Genomic DNA, 19,782 nt, shown 5'->3' on the forward strand with positions numbered 1-19,782 from the left:
AACATGTTTTACACATAAGTTTTTAAAAGATTATGAAACTTTTTACTAAAAGTACAATGTCAACTTGAACTTTAAAGAATTTCTTCAATGTCTTCTATTACTGAAAACAATACACTGATTTTGAATAAAATGCTTCAGAGGAAAAGCCTACTAGAATTGAAAATTTTAAGCATATTTTATAAATCTCTACTAGATAATACAGAGACAAATGTATAGAAGGCAAACAAAACCAAACACCCTGCAACCTGGATTTGGCTTTTATTTTTAAATACATTTAGCACGGAACTATCATAGAACAAAAAATAATAAAACACAAAGAAATGGAATATTTTCAAATACCTTTAAAGCTAGATATAAAAATTAATAAGATAGCACAGACCCAAATTACAGGAAATAGTCCCTAAAATTCGAATCATTAAACACATTTTGAAAGAAAAATTCTTACACATTTTCCAACGTACCAATATGTTCCCAAGTGCCTTGGTTTCCTATTAAGTAATAGGTAAAAGTCTCAAATTTTGTTGCTTTATTTAAAATTATCAGATTCAGTTTTGGTGAAAATTACTATGTCTCTAACTTCTCAATCAGAATTATAAAAATATGACCTTAAATACAAGTTATGCTGCCCAAAATAGAAACATCTTCAGTGATACTTTTGGATAATCAGACAAGTATTGCACTAAAGTAATTCCATACCTGATGCTCATTTATGGAAAGTTAATTCTCTTCTTTATGAAAAACTTACTACAAATAAACTTAATGTTAACTTAATTAAAATTACACTTCAAAATATAAAGGCACAGACAGAATAAAGAATAGTTTAATACTATACCCAAATTTTCCTCTGAAAATAATTAAAAAATTGAAAAAAATAACAGGATCTAAATACTTTTAGATTTTATAATTTAAGTAGCTAATAAGTGGGTATTAAAAGGTAACTAACTGCTAAACTCAATCCTTTCCAAATAATTTTTAAAAATGGTTTGTTTATATATGAAGCTTGTGCATTGCCCCATCTATAAATTTCAATTATTTTTCCATTAACTGGAAACATTTACCAGCAGTATAAACAATCAAGACAATGTACAAAAAATACATCTTGTCCCTATAACTTACAATGCACAGAAAAATACCTATAAAAATGGAAATATTTATCCATTTAGTTTCCCAATACATTAGTGAGAAATTTTAGCCCATTCCACATTTCTTTCTAAACAAAGGCTAAATAATTGAGGGTATTTTATTTCTAGCCCTGTTAGCTTGACATATTTAAAAAATATCTGCCTGATTACATGTAAGTTAAGTTAGCATCTTATTTTTATATCACAGTATAGATGGCATTTCTTAATAAAGCAACAGAAAGGCACAATTAGCAAGCAATAAAATTCAGTACCTGAATTATTAAACTGATGTCCAGAACAGCTGCAAATAAAGTACATTCAACACAGTATACAGAACCAGAGAAAAAAAGGAATCCAAAAACTAATATTTCTGAAAATTTGGTCCATTAAAAAATGCCTCCCAGCCCTGGCCGGTTTGGCTCAGCGGTTGGAGCATCGGCCTGTGGACCAGAGTGTCCCGGGTTCGGTTTCCGCTAGGGGCACGTACCAAAAAAAAAAAATGCCTCCCATATTCAACATCATGAATAACATGATGGCAGTGTAATATGAGGCATAAATCAATATGTGGTAGTATATGAATTCTGTTTTAATAGTTATGCAATTTAATTAGGAAATGGCTCCCATATTAAGTAAACATTAAATATATCTGTTAATGACAACATGCCTGTATTGTCCAAATACACAGGCACAAATGTTTGCATATTATTACTGATTTTATAATATAACCCCCCAGTTGAAAATACATAGCTATGCTATTTTCTATATAACATATATTAGGTGCATAATTGTTTATTATGTACCTTAATATATATTATATACTTGAATTCATAACAGCACAAAATTCTCCAAATATTACATGAACAGTCTAAATGGATACTTAACATTTTTTTCAGTGTTGAAATAGCTCAGCTTACCTAAACAATATCTGGATGTGCAATGGTAAAATGCACTGACTCTTACGAATTTACTTAATTATTTAAGTTAAATTCCTGCAAAAGCCTAACTCTGATTTGGCTTTCAACTAGAATATATTTTTGGATATCAGTAACTGATACCCTTCTTTCTTATCATAAACAATGTTCTTCCATCAAGAGATACCAATAAAGAAAAATATGTAAGGAACCAAAAATGTGATAGAGAAACCAACCATTCCATAGGTAATGTACCGATAAGGAAGTTCAACTTCCATGTGCTGTCTTGCTTTACGAACATCATCACATGGTATATTGAAGATTTTACAGGCTAAAGGAATGGTGATCTTTTTCATTATTACTCTGACTATTAGTACAAACACCATCCCTATAAGGATGCGCAACATGGCTCTTCCAAACAAAGTCACAGTAAGAGGGGGCCTAACTAAAGGTAATATATCCAGAGGAGGATCTAACATCAGACCCACGTTATAGGTAACATGAGATCCACATGCAATTCCAGCACCACTTCCTAGAATCTCAGCTGTATCTCCTCGGGATGTACTCCAGGTGTCAAGAGTGAAAGAAAAGATCCCCAAGGCTAAATGAAGCCCAATGATGATTAATGGAGCATATTTGTGAGTTTGGTTGAAGCTGTCGATCAGGTCCACAAATGGATAGAAGATAGCTAAGATTAAAATGGTATATAGGAATCCAGCAATAATATCCTGTGAAAAGAGAAAAGTAGAGTCATTCAGTAGAATACTATTTTTGGCATTAAAAAAATACATATGTATTTCATATTTCAAATGTTAAATAGATATAAATTTTTTAAATATGTCACATTCTCAAAGTAAACTTTACTAACTTGGCCATATAATGGGTACTAAAAACTGTTTTAATTATAATAAAAAAGATCTATTACTATAAGAGAATTAGTCCGGCTGGTGTGGCTCAGTGGTTGAGCATCAACCCATGCACTAAGAGATTGCTGGTTTGATTCCCAGGCGGGACACATGCCCCAGGTTGTAGGCCAGATCCCCAGTGTGGGGCATGCAGGAGGCAGCCAGTCGATGTTCTCTCTCGTCGATGTTTCTCTCTCTCTCCCCCTTTTACTTCCTCTCTCTCTAAAATCAATAAAGGAAAAAAAAATAATAATAATACTAAGAGAATTAGCCTTGGCCAGTTTGGCTCAGCTGTTGGACCGTCGGCCTGTAGACAGAAAGAGTTGCAGGTTCAATTCCAGTCAAGGGCATGTACCTCAATTGTGGTTCACTCCCCAGCGCTGGTTGGGGTCATGCAGGAGGCAGCCAATCAATGTGTCTCTCTCACATCGATGTTTCTCTCTCCCCCTGACCCCCATCTGAAGATAAATGGAAAAATATCCTCAGGTGAGGATTAAAAATAAATAAATAAATAAATAAATAAAAGAATTATGTTTTCATAGTTCTACCCTTTTGTACATTTACAATGTAAGTTAAAAGTATATATAAATGCTAAGTATTTATAAATACAATATACTTATTTTTCAAAGATACCATCTTCATTTTCATGCATTTAAACATATAATTCATGTTTAAAGAGGATACAAAGCCTAGGTAGTTTTCTTTTCTCCTCTAGTCATTCACTAAACAAATACTTATTGAGGATACATTGCTTTAAAAATGACAAGATTCCTGCTGTCATAGAGTTTACATTCTGGTGGGAAAGACTGACAATAACCCTGTAAGTAAAAATATAGATAAATGTGCCCTGGCCAGTTTGGCTCAGCGGTTAGAGTGTAGGCCTACAGACCAAAGAGTCATGGGTTCAATTTCAGTCAAAGGCACATACCTGGGTTGCAGTTTGATCTCCGGCCCCAGTTGGGGTCGTGAGGGAGGCAACCAATCAATGTGTCTTTCTCACATTGATGCTTCTCTCTCTCTCTCTCCCCCTCCCACTCTGTCTGAAGATAAATGGAAAAATATTCTCGAGTGAGGATTTTTAAAAAGTAGATAAATATTATAATTTCAGATAGTTATAAGTGTTAACAAAGAAAACTAAAACAGGACAATGGGATAGTATGATGAAAGACCCTAGTAGAGTGATTATGGAAACTTGTCTGAGGAGGTGACAGCTGAACAGAGAAGACCTGATTCCAAGAATGAGTCAGCCCTATCTTTAGATCTAAAGAAAAGTGTTCTAGGTAGAGGTAATACCAAATGTCAAGAACTGTGTTCTAGGAAGAGGTAATAACAAGTGTCAAAAACTTGAGACAGAAAAGAATCTAGTGAGTTCAAGGAAATGAGAGCAATCCAGTATAACTCACATAGTGAGCAAAGGAAAAGAGGGATATGGTATGAGGTCAAAGAGATAAGTAGAGGCCAAACCATGTAGGATCCTTGACTAGGTAAGAAGCTTATCATTTTTTATTTTTTTAAAATCTTCCTCACCCAAGGATATTTTTCTATTTATTTTCAGACAGAGTGGGAGGGAGGGAGCTCCGAGGGAAGGAGGGGAGGGAGGGAGACAGAGACAGAGAGAGAAACATCGATGTGAGAGAGACACATGGATTGGCTGACTTCCACACATCTCCCTCCAGGGCCAGGACCCAACTGCAACCGAGGTACATGCCCTTGACTGGAATCAAACCAGTGACCGTTTGGTCCGCAGCCAATACTCTAACTGTTGAGCCAAACCGGCCATGGCAAGACTAGTTAAGAAGTTTAAATCTTATTTCAAAAGTGACAGGGGGCCCTGGCTGGTTTGGCTCAGCAGTTAGAGCATCAGCCTGTGGTCGAGAGAGACCGGGGTTCGGTTCCCACTAAGGGCACGTACCTCAGTTGCAGTTTGTCCCAGGCCCTGGTTGGGTCGTGCGGGAGGCAGCCACTCGATATGGCCCTTTCACATCGATGTTTCTCTCTCTCTTTCTCTCTCTCCTTCCTACTCTATCTGCACAAAAAATGGAAAAATGTCCTCGGATGAGGATAAAAAAAAAATTACAGGGGGCCATTGAAAGATTCCAAAGTAGGACTGCAACATTCGATCTGCTGTGTATAGAAGGAATCATAGAGGAAAAGAATGGAATGGACAGGAGACCACTGGTGGGAGCTACCACAGTTTACTCTAGACATGGTTCATTATCTATATGAAGAAAAATACACAGATGGCTTTTAGTAAACTATTTTTTAAAATATATTTTTATTGATTTCAGAGAGAGGAAGGGAGAGGGAGAGAGAGATAGAAACATTGTTAAGAGAGAATCAATGCTGCCTCCTACAAAGCTCTTACTGGGGACTGAGCCCGCAACCCGGGTATGTGCCCTGACCAGGAACCGAACCAGCAATGTCCTGGTGCGTGGGATGACACTCAACCAACTGAGTCACAGTGGCCAGGCTAGTAAACTATTTTTAACATTAGGGCTGACAACTTCAACTTGGTGATAGACTGAATGTGGAAGAGAAGCAAAAGAGAAAGGGATCAAAGATGGCTCCTAGTTTTAGGCATGAACAATTTGGGTAGGTGATAGAAAATGGTTTATTGGAGGAAATACGGCTATTAATAAAATAACTTTAGTTTCTGAATCATTCCTGACATGAACAAAACTGTTTCAGAATTTCCACCTTAAAACAAAACAAAACCTCTGGGATCTACTCTCTATCACGGAAAATTTCAAGTGTTGCTTATATTTACTGCCTCCACTTCCTCACTTCCCATTTTTTCCTAAACTCATCACTGCACTGAAACCACTCTTTTCATACTAATTATCTTTATGCTGCCAATAATAATGCTTACTCAACACAATCATTCAACACAGCTAAGCAGATTAGTTGCTTAAGATTTTCTGTCTTATATTTTTTATTATGTAATATTTGGTACATAGAAAAAGATATGTGGAGTGTATATGAACTTATAAAATAAATGTCTATGAAATCACTGCCCCAAAACAGAACTATAATTTGCCAGTACTATGAATATACTAGTATGCTGTATCTCCCAATTCTATCACTACATCTTCCCAGAGACCATTAGAAACCAGAGTTTTGGCTGAATAAACACTTATTTTTAAAAACTGTTTTACCACATATTTTCACACAAAATATTATCTAGTTTTGCTTCTTTCTGAGTTTTATAAAAATATTATCTTATAGTATGCAGTCTCCTTTGTTTTTTACATTAACCACTGTTTTAAGATACAGTCACTGTATGTAGTTGTAAGTCCTTCACTTTCACAACTGCAATATTTTTCTGTGTGATTAAACAATTTATCCATTTTCCCACTGATGGTCATTTAGGTTGTTTTCTGGTTTTGAATTAGTTCACTGGTTATGGTTAAATTTGAATGCTTTCTTAATTGGTATGTATTCTTAAGGCAACCAGGAATATTATAAATAATGCCACTATCTTTCTTTTGATGTTCCCTCATGTGGGTCTGCAAGAGTTTCTCCAGGATATATGCTTAGGAATAGAATGGCAGAATCTCAGGATAAGTGCATGTTCAATTTTACCAGAAAATTTAAACATCTCCAAAGTGTTTGTAGTTTATATCCCATGAGCCATTGCATTTTCCTTATTATTTTTTCTTAAGTTTATGAGCTATTCCTTTTCTATGTAATGTATATTTGTGTCTTTTGAGCAACTGTTGGATTTTCTTCTTCTTGCTGATATACATGATTTCTTCTTATAGTCTTCATGATCATAAAAGAGTGTTATTCAAAAAGTTTGTCTTTTATATTGAATACTTCAATATACCCCAAGATTCCTGCCACTGTCCTCACTGTACAACAGCAGTTCAATAAAAACTTTGTAGTGGATTGACAGTCAACAGTACAATACTTGAAACCAATGTTCTAAAAGATACCCAACTCCAAATCAGAATACTATGAAATATAAGAACAGATACAGAAGAGACAATAACGAAACAGACTAAGAATTGAATATTCAATTTAAAAAAATTTGCAAATAGATTGTATTTTGTTCACCACCATCTACTAAGTACCTTAGCATATTATAGACACTCAAATATTTGTTGAGTGGATGAATGAATGAGTGAATGAATCTTTTATAGCAGTGGTTCTCAACCTTCCTATTGCCGCGACCCTTTAATACAGTTCCTCATGTTGTGGTGACCCCCAACCATGAAATTATTTTCGTTGCTATTTCATAATTGTAATTTTGCTACTGTTATGTCTCAGGTGACCCCTGTGAAAGGGTCGTTCGATCCCCAAAGGTTGAGAACCGCTGCTTTATAGGAATTTGTTTTATCTCTTTTAACAAAATCTACCAAGTTACTTATAAATGAATATCTTTACTGTTTTTCAACAATCATTGTATTATATATATTAGAAAAACATTTCTGTATAAAACAAGTTTTCATTGATATTTTCCTATTCTACAGTATGAAGTAAAACTATTTAAATTTAAATTTTTAATATAAATGGCTCCAGGAAAGATATAATCAATTAACAAAATGTTTCTGAAAATATCAACTAAGGCAATAAATACCACTGGTGTATTCAAAGTTCTTAGAAGGACATGGTAAAATATTTCATATCTGGCTTCTACCTATCATTGACTTCAATGCCAGATCCCATAATGAATTTATAGACTCTATTTCCTGTCATTTTGGAATTACCTTTCCCACCCATATTTTAGGCAAACTATTACATATCCTCTGAGATTCTGCCCAGACATCTATCTCCTCCATAAACTTTCTCCTCCCACTCCATAATAATAACAACTTCCTCTTCTACTCCTCCTAAGCATCCTCTACATTCCTGTTCCAACAGTTCCCACATACATTTCTTTATTTCTCCCAGAAAACCAAAGGTTCACAACTCTTGTTGCCCATTAAAATCACTCAGGGACCCAGCTGGTGTGGCTCAGTGGTTAAGCATTGACCCATGTACCAAGAGGTCACCAGTTCAATTCCTGGTCAGGAAACATACCTGGGTTGTGGGCTTGATCCCTAGTAGAGGGTGTGCAGGAGGCAGCTGATTGATGTTTCTCTCTCATCTGTGTTTCTATCTCTCGCTCCCTCTCCCTAACTCTCTCTAAAAAAAAAAAAAAAAAAATTCAATAAAACATATTTAAAAAAAAAATCACACAGGAAACTTAACTTACATTACATATTAGTATTTAGACTATGATTTCTCAAAGGTAAAGACTTTATCATACACACACACACATACATACACCTAGTTTCTGGCATACAGTAAGCAGGCAATAAATATTTTGTTAGTTAAATTAAGACAGTCAGCCCTGGTCGGTTTTCTCAGTGGTTAGAGCGTTGGCCAGTGAGTCACGGGTTCGACTCTGGTCAAGGGCATGTACCTCGGTTGCGGTTTGTCCCTGGCCCTGGTCAGGGTCGTGTAAGAGGCAACCAGTCGATGTGCTCCTCTCACATCAATATTTCTCTCTTCATCTCCCTCTCTCTCCCTCCCTCCTACTCTATCTGGAGAAAAAAGAAAAAATGTCCTCAGGTGAAGATTGAAAAATATAAAAATAAATACATTAAGACAGTTAAAGTAACTCTTTAGAGTCATCACATTTTGCCTGACAAGAACTCTATAAGAGAAATAGACAAAACATAATTTATTGAACTTGGGCTAAAGACATTTTCAGGGAATAATAATACTTTTTGTACTAAAAATACTGTTGCAATATTTTACATTTAATGCTCACAACCATGCTGATATAACTTGCCTGGGAAAACTACATTTTGCTCTGTTGCCCCAAAAATAAATATTAAAAGTACATTTCTTCCCTTTCAAAAGTGTCTAAATTTGATGAAAATTTATGATTACTTTACTTAACCAGTTTTTAAAGAAAGAACACTCGACTAAAGTCACATATCTAGTTATTTAATCTCCTAGAATGAAATTGCTCAATATGTTTGTTGGGAAGGGGGGAGAATAATTTCAGCATTAGGAATTAAATATTGGGAATGAAGAGAAATTAAATTTTCAACATTTAAAAAACATGAAGTGTTCTATGAAAACTCACTGATACACAATAAAAGTTACTTAAGAATTCTGGTTAACTGAACTGTATTGCAATTTCTCAAAGATTCCCAAGTAACCCAAACTCTGACCATACTTTAGAATATGGAGATCTCGCCCTGGCCGGTTTGGCTCAGCGGTTAGAGCATCGGCCTGCGGTCCTGAGAGACCCGGGTTCGGTTCCCGCTGGGGGTGCGTACCTCGGTTGCAGTTTGTCCCCGGCCCTGGTCGGTTGTGTGGGTGGCGGCCACTCGATGTGTTCCTTTCGCATCGATGTTTCTCTCTCTCTCTCTGTTCCTCTCTCTCCCTCCCACTCTACCTGAACAAAAAAAAAAAAAGAATATGGAGATCTCAAATTATGTGTCTGTCAAACTCTATTCTTCACATTTCAGACCTCTACTTGCCAAATAATTTCACTTTATGAGGTTATGTTCCTTTGTTTGCTATCTTACCCTTTTTTTCCTAACCTGTAATTAAAGGCACAGGTCTCAGGGAATAACCACAGGATTTTCACTACCAGGGCAGAAACTGTTGCTTATTTTTTATTTAAATTTCATGACTGATTCAAAATTTTAAGTTATATACTAATGTGGGAATGTTCTGAGCCTTATAAATCTCATGCAGAATGTGTACCAAGTTAGATGTTTTAAGTAAATGACAACTGATAAGTTATTTATATAAAACCATATACATTTACTCTAAGGTTAGGTGAAAAGAAGGGTTAATAGCTCTAAAGTTGGCTACTTTTAAAAATTATAGTTCTTTAATATTGTAGATATAAGTATGTTCATGCCTGTAAAATGTTTTTTATATCTTAAAAATGAAAAAATTGATTAAGATTTTTTGTTTGATCACTTTTACATTAGAATTATTTAAAATGATAACTTGTATCAATTATACTTTTAGAAGTATATTTCAGTAAGACAAAAAACATCCACTATTTGTTATCCTCTACTTTTTTTTGTATATCTCTATAAATATTAAACTTAGATTGTTACAAGACTCTATACAAATCTGTTTCCTTTTCTGATTGAGTTATTGTTTATGATATTACCCTGGATAGTAAGGGCATATTGAACTTCCATGCAACAAAACCAGAAGGAATGAATGATCGAGTTCTGGACATAAACACAGTAGCTAACATTGGGATATTTAATGTATAACATTAATATGTATAACAAAGTGCTTTCAGGTATTATGGCATAAAGTGTGCAACAAAGAAAATTAATGTTAAATGTAACATAAAGAACTCAAAGTAGCAAACTTTCCAAAAATAAACTTAGTGAATAATTTTAGGTACTTATTAATTATAATTTTTATGCTCTAAAAGTTAATTATACATTTAAGTGGAATATTCAGGGTTATCATTAAATTTATAGTAGAAGATATCAAATACCATAAATTCAATAAGATTTATTATGTAATTAAATCTGGAATTTTCTCCTTTACATTTCTCCTGATGAAGAAATAGAACAAGAGAGGCTAGTCATTAGCTGGGACTAGAATTTAGAACTCCAGTTGTCTCCTACTAGGGTTTTTTATATTATCATTATAATACATTTAAGGTTTCCTGCTTCTAATTTTAATACGCCAGAGATGCCAACAGAATTTCTAACAACAAAATATATTGTTGTAATGAACTGTCTTTAAGATCAAAATGTCAAAATCCATTCTAATAATAAAATTCAAATTGAATACATGCTCAATATAGAAAAACTAGAAAATACAGAGAAACAATAACAAGTAGTCCCTGGCTGGTTTGGCTCAGTTGGTTGGAGTGTCCTCCCATACAACCTTGTACACCAAAAGGTTGTGGGTTTGATCCCCAGTAGGGGCATGTATGGAAAGACAACTGATCAACATTTCTCCTTCTCTCTCTCTCTCTCTCTCTCTCTCTCTCTCTCTCTCTCTCTCTCTGTCTCCCCGCCCCTTCCCTTCTCTCTAAAATCAGCAAGCATGTCCTCAGGTGGGAATTAATAAAACCAATTAAAAAAAACCTTGCCATTAAGAAAACAATAATAGCCCTGACCGGTTTGGTTCGGCGGTTAGAGCGTTGGCCCGTGGACCAGAGAGTCCCTGGTTCAGTTTCCCCTAAGGGCACGTAACTCAGATGCAGTCTGTCCCCGGCCCTGGATGGGGTCGTGTGGGTGGTGACCAGCTGATGTGTCTCTCTCACATCGATGTTTCTCTCTCTCTCCCTCCCACTCTGTCTGAGGAAAAGAAAAAGAAAACAATAACAGCCCTGGCCAGTTTGGCTCAGCGGTTGAGTGTTGGCCTGTGGACCACAGAGTCCCAGGTTCCGTTCCTGCTAGAAGCGCATACCACAAAAAAAAAGAAAACAATAACAAATAATTATTATCCAGGAATAACCACTATTAGAACTCTTAATGTTTACTGTTTTAGATCTTTCTCTATAACAACAGTAATTTGCAAGTACCCAGTCTAATAACTTGAAAATGGCTTGTGTTTTAAGAAATTAAAAAATTTGTGTTTGTTTGTTTGTTTGTTTATCCTCACCTGAGGACATTTTTCGATATTTTGTTCAGATAGAGTGGGAGGGAAAGAGAGAAACATCAACGTGAAAGGGACACACTGAGTGGCTGCCACCCAGACTCAACCAGGCCTGGGGACAAACTGCAACCGAGGTACATGCCCTTAGCGGAACCGAACCTGGGTCTCTTGGGGCTTCAGGTTGCCACTCTAATCGCTGAGCCAAACTGGCCAGGGCAAGAAATTAAATTTTGAGAGCTAGGTTTGATAACAACAACAAAAAAATGGATGTAGTAACTCTCACCTACTTTTCTGGAGATAAAGAAAATCAATTTAGGCCCTGGCCAGTTTGGCTCAGCGGTTAGAGCGTCGGCCTGAGATCCTGAGAGACCCGGGTTCGGTTTCCGCTAAGGGCGCGTACCTCGTCTGCAGTTTGTCCCCGGCCCTGGTCGGTTGTGCGGGTGGCAGCCACTTGATGTGTTCCTTTCACATCAATGTTTCTCTCTCTCTCTGTTCTTCTCTCTCCCTCCCACTCTACCTGAACAAAAGATGGAAAAATGTCCTCGGGTGAGGATAAAAAAAAAAAAAGAAAATCAATTTAGGAAAATAAGTGGATATTAAAAATAAATGAAGCTGTTGCTCTTTGTATTGTGACAATAACAAAGCATATGGCAAATACTGAATGAAGTGTTCATTATAAATTATTTAGAACACATTAGAACTATCTTCTTAATGTTAATGAAGATATCTGCTTAGATAATATGGTATCGAAGCACCTATTAGCAACTTCTAGGGCACAGTCTGCCTATAGTTCCTTACTAATTTCACAATAAACAGTGAAGATACAAACTATGATTAAGAAAATAGTTCAAGCCCAGCCAGTATGGCTCAGTGGATTGAGTGTCATCCCATGGACTGAGAGGTCCCGGTTAAATTCCTGGTCAGGGCATATGCCTGGATTGTGGGCTTCATCCCCAGTAGGGGGCGTGCAGGAGGCAGCTGATAGAGGTTTTTCTCTCACATCGATGTTTCTCTCTCTCTCTCTCCCTTCCTCTCTCTCTAAAAAAATAAAAATCAATAAAAACATAAAAGAAAAAGAAGATAATTCAAAATGAAGGTAATCACTAAAATATTAAAATATAGAAAAAAATGAAAACTGTGGGAAAAATTAGACCCAAATGTTAAAAAAAATGGGCTCACTATGGGTATAATTTCATATACCAATTATCAAATGATAAGCAATACATTATTGATTAGGAATAGCTGTGGTTATAACAATTATAATTTGCAATATTTACAAGTTATTTGTGATTTTACTTTTAAAGGAAAAGCAAAAACTGCTAATACTATACACAGGACAAGTTGATCCTTGAATAGTTCAAAGGACTACAATTATGGGAATCATTATTTGAAAAATAATACATCAATATTGTTTTTACTTAAGCTGATTCATGAGTAGACATTATCTGGTATATACAAAATGAACTAGCCCTGGTCAGTGCGGCTCAGTTGGTTGAGCATTGTAACTTGCACCGAGAGGTCTCCGGTTCCATCCCATCAGGGCACATGCTTGGGTTTTGGGCCCCATCCCCAGTAGGGAGCGTGCATGAGGCAGCTGGCTGATATTTCTCTCTCATCCATGTTTCTATCTCCCTCTTTCTAAAATCAATGAAAACATATTAAAAAAGAATTCCTATTTAAAAAAATGAACTAAACTCAGCTTTAATATTTGACCAATCCACTAAACTTTTTTTTTAATCCTCATCTGAGGATATGTTTTTATTGATTTTTAGAGCAAGAGGAAAGGAGAGAAAGAGAAATACTGATGTAAGAGAGAAATACTGATAGAGCACCCGGCTGCCTCCCCTACGTGCCCCACCTGGGGATCCAACCTACAAAGTGGGTATGGGTCCTGACTAGGAATTGAACCTGTGACTCTTTGGTGCATGGGACAATGCTCCAACCAACTGAGCCACACTGGCCAGGGCTGTTTTTTTTGTTTTGTTTTTTTAAAGCAGCATCTTTGAGATTATATATTCAGTATAATTGGATTCTTATTACTCATTGTATGCTGATAATGAACCTATTATAAATATTATCCAATATATTCTCCTTCAAGAAATATCAAGGATTCATTTTTTTCATTCATAGATGCATAACCATTTGAAAGTTATTTAGGAGTAATATTGCTAATTTTTGGTAGTAGAAAGGAATAATTCTAACAAGGCACAGAGATGGATAATAACATCTGCTTGTGACAAATAATTATATTTGATATGACTGTGATACTTAGTCTCATTATAAAATTATTAGATGTTTGTCAGAAAGATACAATTGTATATAAATTCAAAATTGCATTAATATAATTATAAAAAGTCAAATATGAAAATTCTAAAAGTGAAAGTTGTTAAGGACAAGAAAAATTCAATATAATTCATTAGAAATTTTTGGAATCCATGAATTAATTCATATATCTCCTTCTCATCTGATCTTTTATATACACTATAATAGGTTCACAGAATGTCTTAAGGGACACCACACTAGATGTAAAGGATAGAGAGAGAAAACATACAATTACTTTTCTCATCTTGCTTATTGTCTGGTGGGGGTTACAGGTAAGCCAAAAAGCATTTTCAGTTTAGGATAAGTGCTATGCCAGAATTATGTTCAAAAGGCTCTTAGAGCCCTGGCCGGTTTGGCTCAGCGGTTAGAGCGTCAGCCTGAGGTCCAGAGAGACCCGGGTTCAGTTCTCGCTAAGGGCACGTACCTCAGTTGCAGTTTGTCTCCAGCCCTGGTTGGTCGTGCGGGTGGCAGCCACTCGATGTGTCCCTTTCACATCGATGTTTCTCTCTCTCTCTCTCTCTCTCTCTCTCTCTCTCTCTCTCTCTCTCTCCTTCCTTTCCTCCCTCCCTCCCTCCCTCCCACTCTAACGGAACAAAAAATGGAAAAATGTCCTCGGGTGAGGATTTAAAAAAAAACCAAAAGGCTCTGAGAGAAGGGTTATCTTTCCTTAAGAAAGGAAAGATGAGCCCGGCCAATGTGGCTCAGTTGGTTGAGTATCATCCACAAGGTTACCAGTTTGGTTGCTGGTCGATCCTCAGTAGGGGGCATGCAGGAGGCAGCAGACTGATGTTTCTCTCTCCCTCCCTCTCCCTTCCTCTCTCTGAAATCGATAAAAACATTAAAAAAAAAAAGGAAATAACAGCATTTTTGTGAATCTTGAAGAATGGGTAGGTTAGCTAGGCTAAGAAAGATAAGGGCATTTCATGCATAGGTTATAGCAATCCTCAAAGTGTGGAGGAAATGTAGTCATTCAGTATGGCATCATATTTGTGTTTTGGAAAGTATACTATGACAAGATACAGAACACTCCATGGAACAGTGTCAACCCAGAAGAGGACAACTAATTAAGAAGCTGTTGCAGTAATCTGGTTAAGAGATGGCTACAGGAATGTCACAGGGATGGAGAAGGGAAGTGAGCAGATGTGGCTGAAAATAGTACATGGTTCCTGTGTTGCTGCTTTTGAAATTGAATTGCATTCTAAAAATAAAATATCTGCTGTGAGTCCTAAAATACTGTTGGGAAAGAGAAGAAAATTAGAGTTTAATATGTAAAAATAAGTGGCACTAAAATAGTTTGTGCATTTAAGTTTCTAGTCACTAATAAGTAGAGCTCTCTTGGTTTCTGTATTCACATTGTTGGTTTTGACTGAGTGTTAGGAGGGACATAAAAGAGGATGAGAAAAAACAAAAACAAAAAACTGAGACTGGAAGAAAGAAGAAATGTTATCCTGAGTATAATACCTAGTTACTGTGGTTACTGGGAACTCTTTTTATGAAGTACATGATTACTACGTTAAAACTTCACAAAGCATCATGTTGATATTTTTGCAAAACACAGATTTACAATAACTATTATTTTCTCATTTAGGTTTCATGTAAATTTACAAATGATTGAAAATTATTAAATTGCCTGTCAATTTTAGAAAAAATAAAGCACTATAAACACAACATTTTTCTTACCAGAATGGAGTGCATTCCCATGTAAATTCTACTTAGGCAAACTAGGGAACACCAGCAGGGAACAAGAATCAGTCCATATATAAGAGGATACTAAAGGAGGAAAAAAGCAAAATTAAATAAATTAGGCTAAATATAAACAAGAACATTAAAAACAAATCACTGTACTATAAAGTTTCATGAAAACAAGAACTATGTGTTTTTATTCCCAAGGTATTCTAGCACTAACCCTTAAACATGACACACAGCAGAGACATTCAAGAAATACTTTTGCATGAAATAAACAAGTGAATGAAATCTTAAGTTTCCACACTACATTGTGGGAACTGACTCATTTTTGATTTTACAGAAAAGATTCAGTCACCAGCATGCTACAGAAAAAGAAAAACAGGCAGGAGACATACTTTTTAATAAGGCTACAAAATGAAGTACCTCTGGAATAGCACCTGAATCTGGCCCATGTAAGGGTATTCACTTTCCTGGGGAGGCAGACTGAGCATTATCTCACTCTCATTTCCATTAGTAACAGCTATCTGCAATTTCTACTGACATGTCCTCATTTTGTATTCAATATTCAGCACTCTGTAATTTGTTTTCCACTTCTGCCCCACCACTAAAATTTCAAATGGTAACCTTATTGAGAAAAGTTTTGATGAGATACTGGCCATAAAAAGGAAAAAAGCAAAATGTAGACAAGTCTTGGTATCAAAGGCACTAGTTTATGAGTTGGCTTTGACTCTCCTGGCACTAGAGGGGAGAAAGAAAGGGTAGATAGGCATGATGGTATATTTCTAAAGGGAGGTGGCATATCTGAGGCAGTTTATGCCTAACTTCATGTTTCTCAATATTTGAAGCAAGGTGGTTCAATTCAGTAAGAATCCAAGGTGGGCCCTGGCCAGTTCGACTCAGCAGTTAGAGCGTTGGCCTGTGGACCAAAGGATGTCAGGTTCAATTCCCAGTCAAGGGCAAGAACCTGGGTTGCAGGTTTGATACTGGCCCTGGTGGAAGTCGTGCAGGAGGCAACCAATCAATGTGTTGCTCTCATATCATTGTTTCTCTCTCTCTTTCCTTCCCACTCTGTCTGAAGATAAATGTAAAAATATCCTCGGGTGAGGATTAAAAATAAATAAATAAAAATAAAGAGAAATCAATGGAAAAATATCCTCAAGTGAGGATTAACCAAAAAAAAAAGAAAGAAAGAATCCAAGGTGGTTCAATAAGAAATGATGTTTAAAAAAGGAGTTACGGCCCGGCTGGTGTGGCTCAGTGGTTGAGCATTGACCCATACACCAAGAGGTCACCAGTTTGATTCCAAGTCAAGGCACATGTCCAGGCTGTGGGCCGGATCCCCAGTGGGGAGCACGCAGGAGGCAGCCAATCGATGTTCTCTCTCATTGATGTTTCTATCTCTCGCTCCCTCTCCATTCCTCTCTCTCTAAAAAATCAATAAAGAAAAAAAAAAAGGAGTTTAGTAGGACTGTAAGAAGAAAGGTAAAGATTTAGTACATAGTTATGTTGATTTGATCTTTTCTTTATACCCTTGATTTTTATAGCATCACACTCTCCTGGTTACCGTGTGTGTGTGTGTGTGTGTGTGTGTCCCAACCTGAGGATATTTTCCCATTGATTTTTAGACAGAGTAGGGGATGAGGGGAGAGAGAAACATCAATGTGAAAGAGACACCTCAACTGGTTGCCTCCCACACAACCCTGACCAGGGCCAGGGATCAAACCTGCAACCCAGGTACATGCCCTTAACCAGGAATTGAACCAATGACCCTTCAGTGAGCAGGCCAACACTCTAACCATTGAGCTAAACTGGCCAGGGCTCCTTTTAACCATCTATTTTTGTTGTTGTTGTCGTTTCCTACACAAGAGCACATCTTCTGCCCTGGTTGGTGTGGCGTCATTCTGTGCACTGAAAGGCTGCCAGTTTGATCCCGGTCAGGCACATGCCCATGTTTTGGGCTTGATCCCACATAGCGGGGGCATGCAGGAGGCAGCTGATCAGTGTTTCGCTCTCACATCAATGTTTCTCTCTCTCTCTCTAAAAAATCAATTAAAAACTTATTTTAAAAAAGCAGCACATCTTCTTTTTCCTTAAACATTGGTATAAATAAGAATTTAGCGCTTAGTAGTCTGCAGCCTCACCTTTTCTTATTTTTTAACCTCTACTTAGCATGCTGAAGACCTATCCATTCCCCTGGGTTTAATAACCATATAGCCAGCTATTGCACATACTCCACCTTGAGCTCTCTGGACTGCAGGCCGATGCTCTAACCACTGAGCCAAACCGGCCAGGGCTCCACCTTGAGCTCTCTATGGAGTTAAACCCACAATACTTCAAGCTGAAATCATCATCCTGCCAGCCAAACTTGTTCTTCTTCTCATATTCCCTATTTAATTTAGAAACATAATACACACAGTAATCTAAGTGATAAACATGAATTACCTTTGACAACTTCCTCATCCCTCCTTTGCAACCAATAACCAAGTCTTACTGACTTTACCTTCTAAATATTTCTTGATTCTGTCATCTCTTCTCCATCCTACTTACACGGCTCTTGTTCAGATCCTCATAGTTTCTTTTCCAAGCTCTACCTATTTGTCCAGCCATTTTCCCATATGCATGAACAATGTGGTTAAAGGGGGAAACAGAATGTAACCATATAATGAGGTAAATGCTATGACAGGAGTATACTAAAAGTTCAGAGGGTATCTAACGAATGAACATTTAACTTAGTTTAAAGTTGTTAAAAAAGACTCCTAGATTAAGTAAGATTCAAGTTGTCCTGAAAGATAAGTAGAATTTAGTCTTTATAGAAAAGAAGGAGTACAGGGCAGAAAAGGTGGAGGGCATTACAAACATCAGGAACACATGAGCAAAGGCTTTGTACAAGACATTGTGAGTAGTGTGGTTTTCTAATAAAATAAGTTTACATCTTGCTGGGGGGGCACTACATAGTAAACATAAAAATATGTAATATATAGCCCAGTCGGTGTGGCTCAGTGGTTGAGTAACGACCCATGGACCAAGAGGTCACTGGTTCGATTCCTGGTCAGGGCACATGCCCAGGTTTCAGGCTCGATCCCCAGTGGGGGGTGTGCAGGAGGCTGCCCATCAATGTGTCTCTCTCATTGATGTTTCTTTGTCTCCCTCCTCTTCCTTCTTTTCTCTCTAAAAAATAATAAAAAAAATTTTAAATTTAAATATGCAATATATAAGTAATATAATATATAAAAATATAAATTTTATCCCCACTGGTGTGGCTCAGTGGTTGAGCGTCGACCCATGCACCAAGAGATAGCCAGTTCGATTCCCAGTCAAGGTACATGCCCAGTTTGTGGGCCAAATTCCCAGTCGAGGGCAAGCAGGAAGCGGCCAATCAATGTTCTCTCTCATCAATGTTTCTGTCTCTCTCCTCCTCTTCCTTCCTCTCTCTCTCTAAAAACCAATAAAGAAAAAATATTATTTATATATGTGTGTGTGTATATGTGTGTGTGTATAAATTTTACAAACGTGGTAAGTACTATAGAGAAATAAGAGAACAAAAAGTTGTGGTACATTTACATAATGGAACACTATGCAGCTGCAAGGAAGAAAGATCTCTTACCCTTTGAGACGACATGGAGGGACCTGAAGAGTATTATGCTAAGCAAAATAAGCCAGCCAGAGAAAAACAAGTAGCACATGATGTCCCTTATTTGTGGAATATAATGAACACAATAAGCTGATGAACAAAATAGATCCAGAAACATGGACATAGGAAACAGACTGATAAGCCTCAGAGGGAAGGGGGGGGTGGGGGTGGGGCATAAAGAGATAAACCAAAGAACATATATGCATATATGCATGTATGCATAACAAATGGACACAGACAACAGTGTGGTTAAGGTGGTGGGGGTTGGGAGGAGTGGGTAGGAGGGTGTCAATGAGGGGAAACGGAAGGAGATCTGTAATAAAAAAAATTTAAATACATTAATAAGAATGAAATGAGAACAGGTATTGAAGAAACAGCAAATGTTCATCAAATATTCCTTGTGCTACTTCTACATTTTCAAGTTCATCTGCAGCTAGATTGGGGACCAAGTGCCTAGTCTGGCCATGGAGCTAGAAAATGTGATTTAAGCCACTTTTAATCAGTCTATGAACTCTCTTTCCTGCAGATGTGGTCCTGGAAACCACATGCACCAAAACAGAACCAGGAGACACATCACAAGATGCGCAAACTTCCATTAGCCTGGGTTCTTGAGGTTCTAA

The 19,782-nt window shown here is 36.9% G+C and overlaps 1 protein-coding gene across 1 annotated transcript in view; it reads right to left on the reverse strand.

Moving 5' to 3' along the window:
* Positions 1-281: 281 nt before the first annotated feature.
* Positions 282-19,782, reverse strand: part of SGPP1 (sphingosine-1-phosphate phosphatase 1) — an 81,742-nt gene continuing 62,241 nt past the window's right edge. The window contains exons 2-3 of the mRNA XM_036259142.1: positions 15,526-15,615; positions 282-2,760 (exon numbers count right to left, since the gene is read on the reverse strand). Of these exons, the coding sequence (XP_036115035.1) occupies positions 2,209-2,760; positions 15,526-15,615 (642 nt within the window). The 3' untranslated portion in view covers positions 282-2,208. The remainder of the gene's footprint in view (positions 2,761-15,525; positions 15,616-19,782) is intronic.

This window comes from Molossus molossus, unplaced genomic scaffold, assembly GCF_014108415.1.
Source record: "Molossus molossus isolate mMolMol1 unplaced genomic scaffold, mMolMol1.p scaffold_m16_p_1, whole genome shotgun sequence".
Lineage (NCBI taxonomy): Eukaryota > Metazoa > Chordata > Mammalia > Chiroptera > Molossidae > Molossus > Molossus molossus.